Source organism: Gigantopelta aegis, chromosome 10 (genome assembly GCF_016097555.1).
Source record: "Gigantopelta aegis isolate Gae_Host chromosome 10, Gae_host_genome, whole genome shotgun sequence".
NCBI lineage: Eukaryota > Metazoa > Mollusca > Gastropoda > Neomphalida > Peltospiridae > Gigantopelta > Gigantopelta aegis.
Genome location: NC_054708.1, coordinates 89,039,601 through 89,058,084, shown reverse-complemented (window position 1 = coordinate 89,058,084; position 18,484 = coordinate 89,039,601). Strand labels below are relative to the sequence as shown.

General features: G+C 43.0%; 1 protein-coding gene across 3 annotated transcripts in view; it reads left to right on the top strand.

Moving 5' to 3' along the window:
• LOC121383076 (polycystic kidney disease protein 1-like 2) overlaps positions 1-16,620 on the top strand; it is a 307,953-nt gene extending 291,333 nt beyond the window's left edge. The window contains exons 24-25 of one of the 3 annotated variants that reach the window (XM_041512850.1): positions 11,120-11,385; positions 15,971-16,620. In XM_041512850.1, coding sequence (XP_041368784.1) covers positions 11,120-11,355 — 236 coding nt within the window. In that variant the 3' untranslated portion in view covers positions 11,356-11,385; positions 15,971-16,620. Of the gene's footprint in view, positions 1-11,119; positions 11,386-15,970 lie in introns of those variants that run through there. The other 2 variants (XR_005959252.1, XM_041512851.1) reach the window with 2 other exon arrangements.
• Positions 16,621-18,484: the final 1,864 nt, after the last annotated feature.

Below are 18,484 nucleotides of genomic sequence, written 5' to 3'. Positions count from 1 at the left end.
ACATCTGTGGAAGTTCATCACAGTGCCACAGTGGTAGGTGAGACAGTGCCACAGTGGTAGGTGAGACACTTACATCTGTGGAAGTTCATCACAGTGCCAGTGGTAGGTGAGACACTTACATCTGTGAGACAGTGCCACAGTGGTAGGTGAGACACTTACATCTGTGGAAGTTCATCACAGTGCCACAGTGGTAGGTGAGACACTTACATCTGTGGAAGTTCATCACAGTGCCACAGTGGTAGGTGAGACACTTACATCTGTGGAAGTTCATCACAGTGCCACAGTGGTAGGTGAGACACTGCCACAGTACACTTACATGTGGAAGTTCATCACAGTGCCACAGTGGTAGGTGAGACACTTACATCTGTGGAAGTTCATCACAGTGCCACAGTGGTAGGTGAGACACTTACATCTGTGGAAGTTCATCACAGTGCCACAGTGGTAGGTGAGACACTTACATCTGTGGAAGTTCATCACAGTGCCACAGTGGTAGGTGAGACACTTACATCTGTGGAAGTTCATCACAGTGCCACAGTGGTAGGTGAGACACTTACATCTGTGGAAGTTCATCACAGTGCCACAGTGGTAGGTGAGACACTTACATCTGTGGAAGTTCATCACAGTGCCACAGTGGTAGGTGAGACACTTACATCTGTGGAAGTTCATCACAGTGCCACAGTGGTAGGTGAGACACTTACATCTGTGGAAGTTCATCACAGTGCCACAGTGGTAGGTGAGACACTTACATCTGTGGAAGTTCATCACAGTGCCACAGTGGTAGGTGAGACAGTGCCACAGTGGTGTGGAAGTTCATTCATCACAGTGCCACAGTGGTAGGTGAGACACTTACATCTGTGGAAGTTCATCACAGTGCCACAGTGGTAGGTGAGACACTTACATCTGTGGAAGTTCATCACAGTGCCACAGTGGTAGGTGAGACACTTACATCTGTGGAAGTTCATCACAGTGCCACAGTGGTAGGTGAGACAGTGCCACAGTGGTAGGTGAGACACTTACATCTGTGGAAGTTCATCACAGTGCCACAGTGGTAGGTGAGACACTTACATCTGTGGAAGTTCATCACAGTGCCACAGTGGTAGGTGAGACAGTGCCACAGTGGTAGGTGAGACAGTTACATCAGTGGAAGTTGATCACAGTGCCACAGTGGTAGGTGAGACACAGTGCAGTGCCACAGTGGTAGGTGAGACACTTACATCTGTGGAAGTTCATCACAGTGCCACAGTGGTAGGTGAGACACTTACATCTGTGGAAGTTCATCACAGTGCCACAGTGGTAGGTGAGACACTTACATCTGTGGAAGTTCATCACAGTGCCACAGTGGTAGGTGAGACACTTACATCTGTGGAAGTTCATCACAGTGCCACAGTGGTAGGTGAGACACTTACATCTGTGGAAGTTCATCACAGTGCCACAGTGGTAGGTGAGACAGTGCCACAGTGGTAGGTGAGACACTTACATCTGTGGAAGTTCATCACAGTGCCACAGTGGTAGGTGAGACACTTACATCTGTGGAAGTTCATCACAGTGCCACAGTGGTAGGTGAGACACTTACATCTGTGGAAGTTCATCACAGTGCCACAGTGGTAGGTGAGACAGTGCCACAGTGGTAGGTGAGACAGTGCCACAGTGGTAGGTGAGACACTTACATCTGTGGAAGTTCATCACAGTGCCACAGTGGTAGGTGAGACACTTACATCTGTGGAAGTTCATCACAGTGCCACAGTGGTAGGTGAGACAGTGCCACAGTGGTAGGTGAGACAGTGCCACAGTGGTAGGTGAGACAGTGCCACAGTGGTAGGTGAGACACTTACATCTGTGGAAGTTCATCACAGTGCCACAGTGGTAGGTGAGACACTTGTGGAAGTTCCACAGTGTGGTAGGTGAGACACTTACATCTGTGGAAGTTCATCACAGTGCCACAGTGGTAGGTGAGACACTTACATCTGTGGAAGTTCATCACAGTGCCACAGTGGTAGGTGAGACACTTACATCTGTGGAAGTTCATCACAGTGCCACAGTGGTAGGTGAGACACTTACATCTGTGGAAGTTCATCACAGTGCCACAGTGGTAGGTGAGACACTTACATCTGTGGAAGTTCATCACAGTGCCAGTGGTAGGTGAGACACTTACATCTGTGGAAGTTCATCACAGTGCCACAGTGGTAGGTGAGACACTTACATCTGTGGAAGTTCATCACAGTGGTAGGTGAGACACTTACATCTGTGGAAGTTCATCACAGTGCCACAGTGGTAGGTGAGACACTTACATCTGTGGAAGTTCATCACAGTGGTGGTAGGTGAGACACTTGTTCATCACAGTGCCACAGTGGTAGGTGAGACACTTACATCTGTGGAAGTTCATCACAGTGCCACAGTGGTAGGTGAGACAGTGCCACAGTGGTAGGTGAGACAGTGCCACAGTGGTAGGTGAGACACTTACATCTGTGGAAGTTGAGACAGTTACATGGAAGTTCATCACAGTGCCACAGTGGTAGGTGAGACAGTGCCACAGTGGTAGGTGAGACACTTACATCTGTGGAAGTTCATCACAGTGCCACAGTGGTAGGTGAGACAGTGCCACAGTGGTAGGTGAGACACTTACATCTGTGGAAGTTCATCACAGTGCCACAGTGGTAGGTGAGACACTTACATCTGTGGAAGTTCATCACAGTGCCACAGTGGTAGGTGAGACAGTGCCACAGTGGTAGGTGAGACACTTACATCTGTGGAAGTTCATCACAGTGCCACAGTGGTAGGTGAGACACTTACATCTGTGGAAGTTCATCACAGTGCCACAGTGGTAGGTGAGACACTTACATCTGTGGAAGTTCATCACAGTGCCACAGTGGTAGGTGAGACAGTGCCACAGTGGTAGGTGAGACACTTACATCTGTGGAAGTTCATCACAGTGCCACAGTGGTAGGTGAGACACTTACATCTGTGGAAGTTCATCACAGTGCCACAGTGGTAGGTGAGACACTTACATCTGTGGAAGTTCATCACAGTGCCACAGTGGTAGGTGAGACACTTACATCTGTGGAAGTTCATCACAGTGCCACAGTGGTAGGTGAGACACTTACATCTGTGGAAGTTCATCACAGTGCCACAGTGGTAGGTGAGACACTTACATCTGTGGAAGTTCATCACAGTGCCACAGTGGTAGGTGAGACACTTACATCTGTGGAAGTTCATCACAGTGCCACAGTGGTAGGTGAGACACTTACATCTGTGGAAGTTCATCACAGTGCCACAGTGGTAGGTGAGACACTTACATCTGTGGAAGTTCATCACAGTGCCACAGTGGTAGGTGAGACACTTACATCTGTGGAAGTTCATCACAGTGCCACAGTGGTAGGTGAGACACTTACATCTGTGGAAGTTCATCACAGTGCCACAGTGGTAGGTGAGACACTTACATCTGTGGAAGTTCATCACAGTGCCACAGTGGTAGGTGAGACACTTACATCTGTGGAAGTTCATCACAGTGCCACAGTGGTAGGTGAGACACTTACATCTGTGGAAGTTCATCACAGTGCCACAGTGGTAGGTGAGACACTTACATCTGTGGAAGTTCATCACAGTGCCACAGTGGTAGGTGAGACACTTACATCTGTGGAAGTTCATCACAGTGCCAGTGGTAGGTGAGACAGTGCCACAGTGGTAGGTGAGACACTTGCATCTGTGGAAGTTCATCACAGTGCCACAGTGGTAGGTGAGACACTTACATCTGTGGAAGTTCATCACAGTGCCACAGTGGTAGGTGAGACACTTACATCTGTGGAAGTTCATCACAGTGCCACAGTGGTAGGTGAGACAGTGCCACAGTGGTAGGTGAGACACTTACATCTGTGGAAGTTCATCACAGTGCCACAGTGGTAGGTGAGACACTTACATCTGTGGAAGTTCATCACAGTGCCACAGTGGTAGGTGAGACAGTGCCACAGTGGTAGGTGAGACACTTACATCTGTGGAAGTTCATCACAGTGCCACAGTGGTAGGTGAGACAGTGCCACAGTGGTAGGTGAGACACTTACATCTGTGGAAGTTCATCACAGTGCCACAGTGGTAGGTGAGACACTTACATCTGTGGAAGTTCATCACAGTGCCAGTGGTAGGTGAGACAGTGCCACAGTGGTAGGTGAGACACTTACATCTGTGGAAGTTCATAACAGTGCCACAGTGGTAGGTGAGACACTTACATCTGTGGAAGTTCATCACAGTGCCACAGTGGTAGGTGAGACACTTACATCTGTGGAAGTTCATCACAGTGCCACAGATGTAGGTGAGACAGTGCCACAGTGGTAGGTGAGACACTTACATCTGTGGAAGTTCATCACAGTGCCACAGTGGTAGGTGAGACACTTACATCTGTGGAAGTTCATCACAGTGCCACAGTGGTAGGTGAGACACTTACATCTGTGGAAGTTCATCACAGTGCCACAGTGGTAGGTGAGACACTTACATCTGTGGAAGTTCATCACAGTGCCACAGTGGTAGGTGAGACACTTACATCTGTGGAAGTTCATCACAGTGCCACAGTGGTAGGTGAGACACTTACATCTGTGGAAGTTCATCACAGTGCCACAGTGGTAGGTGAGACACTTACATCTGTGGAAGTTCATCACAGTGCCACAGTGGTAGGTGAGACAGTGGAAGTTCATCACAGTGGTGGTAGGTGAGACACTTACATCTGTGGAAGTTCATCACAGTGCCACAGTGGTAGGTGAGACACTTACATCTGTGGAAGTTCATCACAGTGCCACAGTGGTAGGTGAGACACTTACATCTGTGGAAGTTCATCACAGTGCCACAGTGGTAGGTGAGACACTTACATCTGTGGAAGTTCATCACAGTGCCACAGTGGTAGGTGAGACACTTACATCTGTGGAAGTTCATCACAGTGCCACAGTGGTAGGTGAGACACTTACATCTGTGGAAGTTCATCACAGTGCCACAGTGGTAGGTGAGACACTTACATCTGTGGAAGTTCATCACAGTGCCACAGTGGTAGGTGAGACACTTACATCTGTGGAAGTTCATCACAGTGCCACAGTGGTAGGTGAGACACTTACATCTGTGGAAGTTCATCACAGTGCCACAGTGGTAGGTGAGACACTTACATCTGTGGAAGTTCATCACAGTGCCACAGTGGTAGGTGAGACAGTGCCACAGTGGTAGGTGAGACACTTACATCTGTGGAAGTTCATCACAGTGCCACAGTGGTAGGTGAGACACTTACATCTGTGGAAGTTCATCACAGTGCCACAGTGGTAGGTGAGACACTTACATCTGTGGAAGTTCATCACAGTGCCACAGTGGTAGGTGAGACAGTGCCACAGTGGTAGGTGAGACACTTACATCTGTGGAAGTTCATCACAGTGCCACAGTGGTAGGTGAGACACTTACATCTGTGGAAGTTCATCACAGTGCCAGTGGTAGGTGAGACAGTGCCACAGTGGTAGGTGAGACACTTACATCTGTGGAAGTTCATCACAGTGCCACAGTGGTAGGTGAGACACTTACATCTGTGGAAGTTCATCACAGTGCCACAGTGGTAGGTGAGACACTTACATCTGTGGAAGTTCATCACAGTGCCACAGTGGTAGGTGAGACAGTGCCACAGTGGTAGGTGAGACACTTACATCTGTGGAAGTTCATCACAGTGCCACAGTGGTAGGTGAGACACTTACATCTGTGGAAGTTCATCACAGTGCCACAGTGGTAGGTGAGACACTTACATCTGTGGAAGTTCATCACAGTGCCACAGTGGTAGGTGAGACACTTACATCTGTGGAAGTTCATCACAGTGCCACAGTGGTAGGTGAGACACTTACATCTGTGGAAGTTCATCACAGTGCCACAGTGGTAGGTGAGACAGTGCCACAGTGGTAGGTGAGACACTTACATCTGTGGAAGTTCATCACAGTGCCACAGTGGTAGGTGAGACACTTACATCTGTGGAAGTTCATCACAGTGCCACAGTGGTAGGTGAGACAGTGCCACAGTGGTAGTTCATCACAGTGAGACACTTACATCTGTGGAAGTTCATCACAGTGCCACAGTGGTAGGTGAGACACTTACATCTGTGGAAGTTCATCACAGTGCCACAGTGGTAGGTGAGACACTTACATCTGTGGAAGTTCATCACAGTGCCACAGTGGTAGGTGAGACAGTGCCACAGTGGTAGGTGAGACACTTACATCTGTGGAAGTTCATCACAGTGCCACAGTGGTAGGTGAGACACTTACATCTGTGGAAGTTCATCACAGTGCCACAGTGGTAGGTGAGACACTTACATCTGTGGAAGTTCATCACAGTGCCACAGTGGTAGGTGAGACACTTACATCTGTGGAAGTTCATTACAGTGCCACAGTGGTAGGTGAGAGACTTACATCTGTGGAAGTTCATCACAGTGCCACAGTGGTAGGTGAGACAGTGCCACAGTGGTAGGTGAGACACTTACATCTGTGGAAATTCACCACAGTGCCACAGTGGTAGGTGAGACACTTACATCTGTGGAAGTTCATCACAGTGCCAGTGGTAGGTGAGACAGTGCCACAGTGGTAGGTGAGACACTTACATCTGTGGAAGTTCATCACAGTGCCACAGTGGTAGGTGAGACACTTACATCTGTGGAAGTTCATCACAGTGCCACAGTGGTAGGTGAGACACTTACATCTGTGGAAGTTCATCACAGTGCCACAGTGGTAGGTGAGACACAGTGCCACAGTGGTAGGTGAGACACTTACATCTGTGGAAGTTCATCACAGTGCCACAGTGGTAGGTGAGACACTTACATCTGTGGAAGTTCATCACAGTGCCAGTGGTAGGTGAGACAGTGCCACAGTGGTAGGTGAGACACTTACATCTGTGGAAGTTCATCACAGTGCCACAGTGGTAGGTGAGACAGTGCCACAGTGGTAGGTGAGACACTTACATCTGTGGAAGTTCATCACAGTGCCACAGTGGTAGGTGAGACACTTACATCTGTGGAAGTTCATCACAGTGCCACAGTGGTAGGTGAGACACTTACATCTGTGGAAGTTCATCACAGTGCCACAGTGGTAGGTGAGACACTTACATCTGTGGAAGTTCATCACAGTGCCACAGTGGTAGGTGAGACACTTACATCTGTGGAAGTTCATCACAGTGCCACAGTGGTAGGTGAGACACTTACATCTGTGGAAGTTCATCACAGTGCCACAGTGGTAGGTGAGACACTTACATCTGTGGAAGTTCATCACAGTGCCAGTGGTAGGTGAGACAGTGCCACAGTGGTAGGTGAGACACTTACATCTGTGGAAGTTCATCACAGTGCCACAGTGGTAGGTGAGACACTTACATCTGTGGAAGTTCATCACAGTGCCACAGTGGTAGGTGAGACACTTACATCTGTGGAAGTTCATCACAGTGCCAGTGGTAGGTGAGACACTTACATGTGTGGAAGTTCATCACAGTGCCACAGTGGTAGGTGAGACACTTACATCTGTGGAAGTTCATCACAGTGCCACAGTGGTAGGTGAGACACTTACATCTGTGGAAGTTCATCACAGTGCCACAGTGGTAGGTGAGACACTTACATCTGTGGAAGTTCATCACAGTGCCACAGTGGTAGGTGAGACACTTACATCTGTGGAAGTTCATCACAGTGCCAGTGGTAGGTGAGACAGTGCCAGTGGTAGGTGAGACACTTACATCTGTGGAAGTTCATCACAGTGCCACAGTGGTAGGTGAGACACTTACATCTGTGGAAGTTCATCACAGTGCCACAGTGGTAGGTGAGACACTTACATCTGTGGAAGTTCATCACAGTGCCACAGTGGTAGGTGAGAGACTTACATCTGTGGAAGTTCATCACAGTGCCACAGTGGTAGGTGAGACAGTGCCACAGTGGTAGGTGAGACACTTACATCTGTGGAAATTCACCACAATGCCACAGTGGTAGGTGAGACACTTACATCTGTGGAAGTTCATCACAGTGCCAGTGGTAGGTGAGACAGTGCCACAGTGGTAGGTGAGACACTTACATCTGTGGAAGTTCATCACAGTGCCACAGTGGTAGGTGAGACACTTACATCTGTGGAAGTTCATCACAGTGCCACAGTGGTAGGTGAGACACTTACATCTGTGGAAGTTCATCACAGTGCCACAGTGGTAGGTGAGACACTTACATCTGTGGAAGTTCATCACAGTGCCACAGTGGTAGGTGAGACACTTACATCTGTGGAAGTTCATCACAGTGCCACAGTGCCAGTGGTAGGTGAGACACTTACATCTGTGGAAGTTCATCACAGTGCCACAGTGGTAGGTGAGACACTTACATCTGTGGAAGTTCATCACAGTGCCACAGTAGGAGACACTTAGGTGAGACACAGTTACATCATGTGGAAGTTCATCACAGTGCCACAGTGGTAGGTGAGACACTTACATCTGTGGAAGTTCATCACAGTGCCACAGTGGTAGGTGAGACAGTGCCACAGTGGTAGGTGAGACACTTACATCTGTGGAAGTTCATCACAGTGCCACAGTGGTAGGTGAGACACTTACATCTGTGGAAGTTCATCACAGTGCCAGTGGTAGTGCCACAGTGAGGTGAGACAGTGCCACAGTGGTAGGTGAGACACTTACATCTGTGGAAGTTCATCACAGTGCCACAGTGGTAGGTGAGACAGTGCCACAGTGGTAGGTGAGACACTTACATCTGTGGAAATTCACCACAATGCCACAGTGGTAGGTGAGACACTTACATCTGTGGAAGTTCATCACAGTGCCAGTGGTAGGTGAGACAGTGCCACAGTGGTAGGTGAGACACTTACATCTGTGGAAGTTCATCACAGTGCCACAGTGGTAGGTGAGACACTTACATCTGTGGAAGTTCATCACAGTGCCACAGTGGTAGGTGAGACACTTACATCTGTGGAAGTTCATCACAGTGCCACAGTGGTAGGTGAGACACTTACATCTGTGGAAGTTCATCACAGTGCCACAGTGGTAGGTGAGACACTTACATCTGTGGAAGTTCATCACAGTGCCACAGTGGTAGGTGAGACAGTGCCACAGTGGTAGGTGAGACACTTACATCTGTGGAAGTTCATCACAGTGCCACAGTGGTAGGTGAGACACTTACATCTGTGGAAGTTCATCACAGTGCCAGTGGTAGGTGAGACAGTGCCACAGTGGTAGGTGAGACACTTACATCTGTGGAAGTTCATGACAGTGCCACAGTGGTAGGTGAGACACTTACATCTGTGGAAATTCATCACAATGCCACAATGGTAGGTGAGACACTTACATCTGTGGAAATTCACCACAATGCCACAATGGTAGGTGAGACACTTACATCTGTGGAAGTTCATCTCTACTATATTGTTTGAACAAAAATTAAAAATCAGCCATAAACTTTTACTAGTTCATTTAAGAAAGGAACTCCTTTCTTGGTGACACAATGGCCACTCCTCAGGTATGTGTATACATTGACTGTCTATGTATTGACTGTGCTATAGGCCTTAGTTTATTATACTGGTAGCATCAAGAACATTTGTCATCTATCGGCAAACACTTTTCCCCCTTGAACACTTATTGTACCTGATGTTCAAACCCATAGCCTTATGGTCAGTCATATTTTTTCTTTACCTTTGTATAACATGTGGATATGCTGTTTCAAAGATAAAAATTTTAAACAATAATAAAAGTAATAACAATAAATATATGAAAAAAAAGAGAAATTCTCTTTCAGTTTCTGATTTCATCCATTTTTCGACTTGGCAGAAAGTCATCGCCTCTAAAACATACCAATTATCCAGTACCTCTCAGTAAATAGGAGCTAAAACATACCAATTACCCAGTACCTCTCCCAAACCCATGTATCAGTAAATAGGAGCTAAAACATACCAATTACCCAGTACCCTCCCAAACCCATGTATCAGTAAGTAGGAGCTAGAACATACCAATTACCCAGTACCTCTCCCAAACCCATGTATCAGTAAATATGAGCTAAAACATACCAATTACCCAGTACCTCTCCCAAACCCATGTCTCAGTAAATATGAGCTAAAACATACCAATTACCCAGTACCTCTTCCAAACCCATGTATCGGTAAATAGGAGCTAGAACATACCAATTACCCAGTACCCAGTACCTCTCCCAAACCCATGTATCGGTAAATAGGAGCTAAAACATACCAATTACATTACCCAGTACCTCTCCCAAACCCATGTATTAGTAAATAGGAGCTAGAACATACCAATTACCCAGTACCTCTCCCAAACCCATGTATCAGTAAATAGGAGATAAAACATACCAATTACATTACCCAGTACCTCTCCCAACTCCATGTATTAGTAAATATGAGCTAAAACATACCAATTACCCAGTACCTCTCCCAAACCCATGTATCAGTAAATAGGAGCTAAAACATACCAATTACCCAGTACCTCTTCCAAACCCATGTATCGGTAAATAGGAGCTAGAACATACCAATTACCCAGTACCTCTCCCAAACCCATGTATCGGTAAATAGGAGCTAAAACATACCAATTACATTACCCAGTACCTCTCCCAAACCCATGTATTAGTAAATAGGAGCTAGAACATACCAATTACCCAGTAGCTCTCCCAAACCCATGTATCGGTAAATAGGAGCTAAAACATACCAGTTACCCAGTAGCTCTCCCAAACCCATGTATCGGTAAATAGGAGCTAAAACACACCAATTACCCAGTACCTCTCCCAAACCCATGTATCGGTAAATAGGACCTAAAACATACCACTTACCCAGTACCTCTCCCAAACCCATGTATCAGTAAATAGGAGCTAGAACATACCAATTACCCAGTACCTCTCCCAAACCCATGTATCAGTAAATAGGAGCTAGAACATACCAATTACCCAGTATCTCTCCCAAACCCATGTATCAGTAAATAGGAGCTAGAACATACCAATTACCCAGTACCTCTCCCAAACCCATGTATCAGTAAATAGGAGCTAAAACACACCAATTACCCAGTACCTCTCCCAAACCCATGTATCAGTAAATATGAGCTAGTATGAAGACACAGTTGGGTTCATGTTCTCATTTCACTATTTATCCACTTCCAGATGAACAGGATGAGATCCTTTTACAAGAGGATTATGGAAGAAAAGCATCTACAAACTCTATAGCACCTATAACAGAGCAATACGATTATGGAAGAAAACTATCTACAAACTCTGCAATGCAAGACGATTATGGAGAAAAAGTATCTAAACATTCTATAGCACCTATCACAAAGCAAGACGATTGTGAACGAAAAGCATCTACAAACTCTATAACACCTTTCACAGCAACTCATTGAAAGCATTCGTACTTGAATCCTGTTATAGTGGTATGTTACAAATAGAAGCATTCAGAATTTGTTTAAAATGTCCATGAAATATAGTATTGTTACAGTCAATAACAAGTAATCTCTAGCTGGCCATTAGTCTCCCACTTCTCATACAAGCACCTGTATGCAAAACCTATTATGACTAACATTAATTTCACAATTGTTTGAAACATATATATATATAATATATATATATATATAAATAATATATATATATATATATAAATAATATATATATATATATAAATAATATATATATATATAAATAATATATATATATATATATATAATATATATACAGGGTTTCCCCAGAGGCATATGACAGAGGAGGCCACTATGCCTTAGGTGTGTAATTAAGCACTTTGGCATCATGTAGGCGCCTCAAATCAATTGCCTCTAGCTTCAACTGGCTATATATGACAATCAACTGGGCTGTAACAACTTTTAAAATTTTACATTACACTGTAACACAGGTATTCACACTTCTAATAGGTGAAACATGTCCTTCACACTGAAAATGCAAGCGCCTTAAAAATATCCTGGGAAAAGGTCTGATATATATATATATTTATCCTATAACTTACCCATGATATCCATGTCATAAACCCATGTGATAATTTACTTTACTAACCCGGTTAATAATGGTATGCAAATCTGCAAGGTCTCTAGGTAATCTGTTGCTGTGGATGGGTCAATTGCTTACAAGCCAACAAGACCTGTGTACCCGAGTGTCACGTTTTCAAAGATTTGTTTAAAATGCACGACATCAAACTAATCTGTGCTAATCGTGATGACGTCATATTATCGATGGCAAAAATTTAGTACTGTGATTTACTAAAAAAGTAATTAGAATGTTATTTTAGAAGTGTTATAGGATAAATAGAATTTGCTACTCGTGTTTTTTAATATGTAAAATATCAACCTCGTCTAGTTAATCGGTATTTGTCTCGGCAGAGCCTCGACAAATACCGATTAACATAGACTAGGTTGATATTTTCCATATTAAAAAATACTCGTGACGAATCCTCTCTATATATATATACAGGGGTGCACAAATGTGAAATTATGATTGTTGCCCCGGTGGGCAACCAGTAGCTGAAGTTTGGTTGCCCAACATCATCTCTTGGTTGCCCACATATTTCATAAAAGTTTCATTTTATTTGTTTTATGATTTTCTTGGTTGCCCGTCGGGCAACTGTTTGACAAAGAATGGTTGCCCGCAACATATTTTGGTTGTCTCGGGTGCACGGACAACCAATTTGTGCACCCCTGAATATATATATATATATATATGTATACACATACAGTCAAACCTGTCCTAGCGGCCACCTGTATTCAGCGGTCACCTGCCTTAAGCGGCCACTTTTTTCCCTCTAAAACGATTTATAATGTAAATGCACCTGTAATAAGCGGTCACCTGTCTAATGCGGCCAGCGGCCACCTAAATCGGATCCCAAATCGCTAAAATACCTGTATTAAGCGGCCACAGTAAAGTTTTACATTTATATAAAAGAGATATTTTAACAACAGTGATAAGGTGCAGCAAATAACCGGTCTTCACACCTTCAGGAATACTAGTACCCATTCAGTCCCGACATCTCTACTGTTTATGACTCTGCATCCAATTGCCTCTGGGCAGGCTAGGCTTGACTGTTGTAGATTCACTTACTATGACAATACACCACACAAAGTAGGAATTAAATAATTAAATGGAAAAAGAAAACAAATGTTTTAAAGACTATATATGTGGCAACCTGTACTCGGCGGCCACCTGTCTTAAGCAGCCACTTTTATCTACTCCATTGTGTGACCGCTTAAGACAGGTTTTGAGCTAGAGGCTCACATAATACAATTTTTATTCCTAATATATGATACTGACATACCAAAAAACACTGGTAATAACATACATACATACATACATATAGCAACGACATTCCATGTATCCCCAAGCACCATATCGAGATTGTGCCAGTGGTGGATCCAGAAAATCAATTTAGGGGGGCCCCAATGACATGACGTGGAATGCCAAGGGAACTTTGGGGGAGGTTTAGAGGGGGATCGTAAAAATATGAAAATGAATATATAATAAAATAATAACTATCGCAAAATTTAGGTGGGGGATGGGGAGGCGGTATCGGTTCCAGCAACATCTGACAACATAATGAACATGTGACCTTCCAAGATCGGGAACACCACGTGTGACCACTGTGCCCCAGGACCCCATTCTACGAAACGATCTGTGACAAATTTACAATAGGTACGAGTCCGTTGTAAGCCAATAACGTAGATGTCAAAGGGCAGTTAGATGATGATTTGATAATTTTCTAAAAGGATACTAATTTTTCGTGTAAAAATGGATCTAATATATACCAAATACATTTTATCAAACTGTGTTTGATGAAAAATATTCTTGGCCATACGACCGTGACACGAAAATACGGGAGAATACTCTTATGTCTTATACATTTGGCAATTATCGCTTGGGAAATAAACAAAGTTACTTCATAGATGTCCGATACGAATGAATACATCCAAGATGTTCCCAAAAGTCTGTTACCAATTTATTATTTAACTAATTCGCACCTCTTCGCAAAGAAGATTTTAATCATTAAAGGGACACTTACTAGTATGACTACCGTAAGGTTGCTTTGTGGAACGGCTGTAAAGTTTATGGTGCCAGTTGTAAAACTCACCTTAAGTCACTACAATTAACCTTAGCTACAATTATTTCGTGGAACGAGGCCCAGGACCACTACATACGGGTAATTGATCTACAGCAAATACCAGGTGTGCGTAGGATATCACAGAGCTGTCAACCAGTGGCAATTCTTAGGCGTGAGAAAATTGGAAGTCGGGATCCAGGGACTGCAGGCTCTTGGTCGGGTCCAGGGAGAAGTGTTTTTGTTTTTTTAAAGTTTAAAATAGAAATCGAGCGAGTGCAAGTTTGACTAATTAATACGTTTAATGTTAAACCGTACAAGTCGGTCACTGGTAGCACCCGCGAGTGATTGATGGTGTTGAGCCGAGTGTATGTTCAATATGATGTATTATTATAATAAGTAACGAATTCAGAGACCCTGCAAAATCAGCATATAATTCCATTCAGCTCTCCAATATAAACAACGATTATAAAATATTTTTATTTTTAGAAAAGCCGTGAGATTATAGTAACGTTGCGTGAGAGCGTGATGTTTGATACAAATGCGTGAGACTCACGCGAATTGTGTGAGAGTTGACAGGTATGATATCAGCTGAAAACTGATGGGAACGGACTACATGAGGCAGGTATTCCAGCCAGACGGCCTGTAAGAGGTGTCATTTGACACAACAACATCCACTATGACGTCATCAAACCACCGACAATTGTATTCGATCTTGTGCATCTAAAGAAATATTGCACAGATGCAGTTATTTATAAACATTTTATGGAAATCCAAGAGATTACCCGGATTACATTCGTGTTTACACATGTGGATCACGGGATGGGAATTATGTGGCTTGTTAGTTTTTCCATCAGACACAATAATTTCCATGATTAAGCATCAATCATTAAAACCCTGGAACAGATTAAGGATTCATGTGCATCGAAATACATTATTTTTACATTCACTTTCGTGTCTCCAAGCTTTACAGCACATGAAATTGGAGCATCCCTTAGTTGGGATGGTGATAAGAAAGTGGGTTTTTTTTATCTATTGTCAATAAAAATGTTATATTTTGTTGGGTACCAGCCGTGTTGGCGTTAAGGGCAATGAAAAGGCAGGTGTTGCTGCTAAACCTGCTTTGAATTTGCCACGTGACAGTGTTGGTTTCCGCAACAGCGATTTTAAATATCATGATAAAAGGGATGACTACTTGCCATGTTAAATAAATAATTAATATAGTAATTAAATTAGGTTTGGTTTGTTTTTGTTTTTGTTGTTTTTTGGTTGTTGCTGTTGGTGGTGGTGTTGCTTTTGCTAAACGAAAAAGTTGGTGGGGGGAGGCATTTATATAGATTGTCCCCCGGCATTGAAAAGTGAGGGGGATGCCCATGATCTGAAGCCGGCGAGAAATGATACATTTAGCAACAGAAATGTTTTGGACTTTTAAATTCCATCCAGAATAACACTTTGATTTCTATACACATTTTTTAAATATACTTACCTTGATATTTGTATTCTATTGTCCATATACTTACCTTTTCTGACACCCAATAGCCGATGTGTATTTTTCATTCATTCATTCAATGCATTAGAAAATAATTATTTTTCTATGCTACTAAAATCTCTGTTTGTGACCTCTGCTTATGAAAATGACTACAAATTTCGCAAAACAAATCTTCTTTGCTGTTAATATGTTCATGCTGCTTTCTGTTCTTCATTAAGACAAACATGCAATAAATTACACTTCTACTATAGAGATATAACGCTAACAACATTCATAAAGATAAATCTAAGAACACTAACATTTGATCAAAGACATGTTTATATTAACAATGTCATTACATGTAACAAAGGCTTTGGGAACAACTTTATAGTGTGTGTGTGTGTGTGTTTAATTAAATGCTTTCTAATGATAATGTTGCTTTCTTTCTTTGTTTTAGGACCTTGTATGTACTTATTGGATTTGAAGTCAAGACTAAATTCATCAGAAGAGTGTATTCCGCCCTATAGTTATGGTGCTGAAGAATCTCATTCTTATGATAAAAACTGGGAACATGAAATAACTGACGCAGAGATAACAATGTGGACATATCAGTCTGGATCTAGCCTAGACACCCTTCCAATCATGAAAAAGACTCGACACCTATCCTGGTGGGGGGTATATTCTTCAGTTGCCAAGAAATCCCTTTATGGCACGAGATCTTATAGGAAAAGTTAAAAATACAAAATGGATTTATGAACGGACGCGGGTGGTGTTTGTGAAATTCACTCTCTTCAACCCAAATGTCCAGCTGGTTACTGTAGTGGTGCTGCTGTTTGAATACTCCAACACTGGTTTCGTGTTTTCCTACCATCTCATTTACACGGCTAACTTCTATCACTAGCAGAATTAATTTGAGACCTTTGTTGCCGTTGTTGAGATGCTGTTTGTTATATATCTGTTTATTTTTACTTATACTGAATTTAAAAAAAAAAAAAATCTTATAGACTTTTGGGGGATTAACCATTTTGTGTTTAGCATACCCAACTATTGCTGTTTATTTATCGGCTTATTGTCTGTAATATTTGATAAACATTTGATGTTTCAAAATTAGTCGGTTTCAACTTTTTATTGTGTTCTTTTTATTTATGACACAGGGATAACATTTGATGGACTTTGATTTTGAGACGTTTGTTAATTTTCACATTGCTGCATTTTATGATTCTTTAATTAGATACGTTATGTCAACTTAATTCTGTTGGTAATTCTCAAGTTCTTCAAACTGCTGTGTTTCAATGTCCGCTTGTCCATGCTTGTACGAACACTTCATTCCGCGAGAGGAAATCTGATCGCATATTCGTTTTCTGTTTGGATTTGCCATAGTATTTGCTATATTTGCTCTTCTCTATGCTTGAAGGATAAAGAATTATTCCATGGACAGCGGTAACTGTGTTCCTTTTCATGATGGGCAAGTCCGATTACTATAGTCGTCATGAAGGATAGAGAATTATTCCAAGGACAGCGGTAACTGTGTTCCTTTTCATGATGGGCAAGTCCGATTACTATAGTCGTCATGAAGGATAGAGAATTATTCCAAGGACAGCGGTAACTGTGTTCGTTTTCATGATGGGCAAGTCCGATTACTATAGTCGTCATGAAGGATAGAGAATTATTCCAAGGACAGCGGTAACTGTGTTCCTTTTCATGATGGGCAAGTCCGATTACTATAGTCGTCATGAAGGCAAGGGGGGCGGAAGGTAGCCCGGTGGTAAAGTGCTTGCTTGATGTGCTATCAGTTTAGGATCGATCCCCGTCGGTTGGCCCATTGGGTTATTTCTTGTTCCAGCCATTGCACCACTACTGTTATATGAAAGGCCGTGGTATGTGCTGTACTGTCTGTGGGATGGTGCATATAAAAGATTCCTTGCTACATTAGAAACAAATTAGTGGATTTCCTCTGATTACTACGGGTCAGACTTGCCAAATGTTTGACATCCAATAGCCGATGATTAATTAATCAATGTGCACCAGAGGTGTGGTGAAATAAAACCGACGTCTTTCATGAAGGCAACGCTGCTGTTCTTGGGCCATTGTTTCCCATTCTCTTTTCGCTGACACTTCACTTTCTGTTGGTGCACTATTTTATTACTCTTCTCGTGAATTCATTGCATACTATCGGAATTCAGATAGCCTTGATAAAAACTCAGGTTCACAGAGTTCAGTACTTTGTTAGGAAGTTCGTTTGATAACGATGCTCGATCCACCAGAAAAAGCACTTTTGATGAAGACTTAAATCGGTTTGTTAACTGTTCCAAAGTATTTTGTTATTGACAAATTGACAATAAAATATTTTGATTAGTTCTGATAGTTTGTATGGTCTCCATGTAACTAGTATGGAAGATCCTTCAGTCCACTGAATCACGAAAGCACTTTAGTGACAGTTCGAAATTCTCCACATTTTTTGGAATTATGCATTTCAGCACTACACCAAACTACATACATACATACATACATGTGTGTACACACACACACACACACACACACACATATATACATACATACGGTTGAATCCCGTTGGCTTGAACCCGTCGGTGCTCGAGAACGTGTTCTACCTAACCATTCGGTCAACAACGTGTAAGTGTAACTCAGGACTTTGTTTTTGTTTCGAGCATTGCTGTGTAATCGACCCTTCGGTGTATCGGCACACTTGATATTTTACTTAAAGGAAGGGACAATCAAGGCATTTGACCTGGTATGCATATTCAACGATATATAATGCACATTATTGCTTAATATCAACAAGTATAATCTTATAGTTAATTAATAAAACGGTTAAATGTGACGGCTATTATATATAACGGGTGCAGCCATTTTCTGTCTTAAAGCAATGTAAATCACAAAACTAAGACTTCATCAATAAATCCTGTGTAAACATATTGGTTACCTTTTACAAGGCTTCATTTAATCAAGAAGT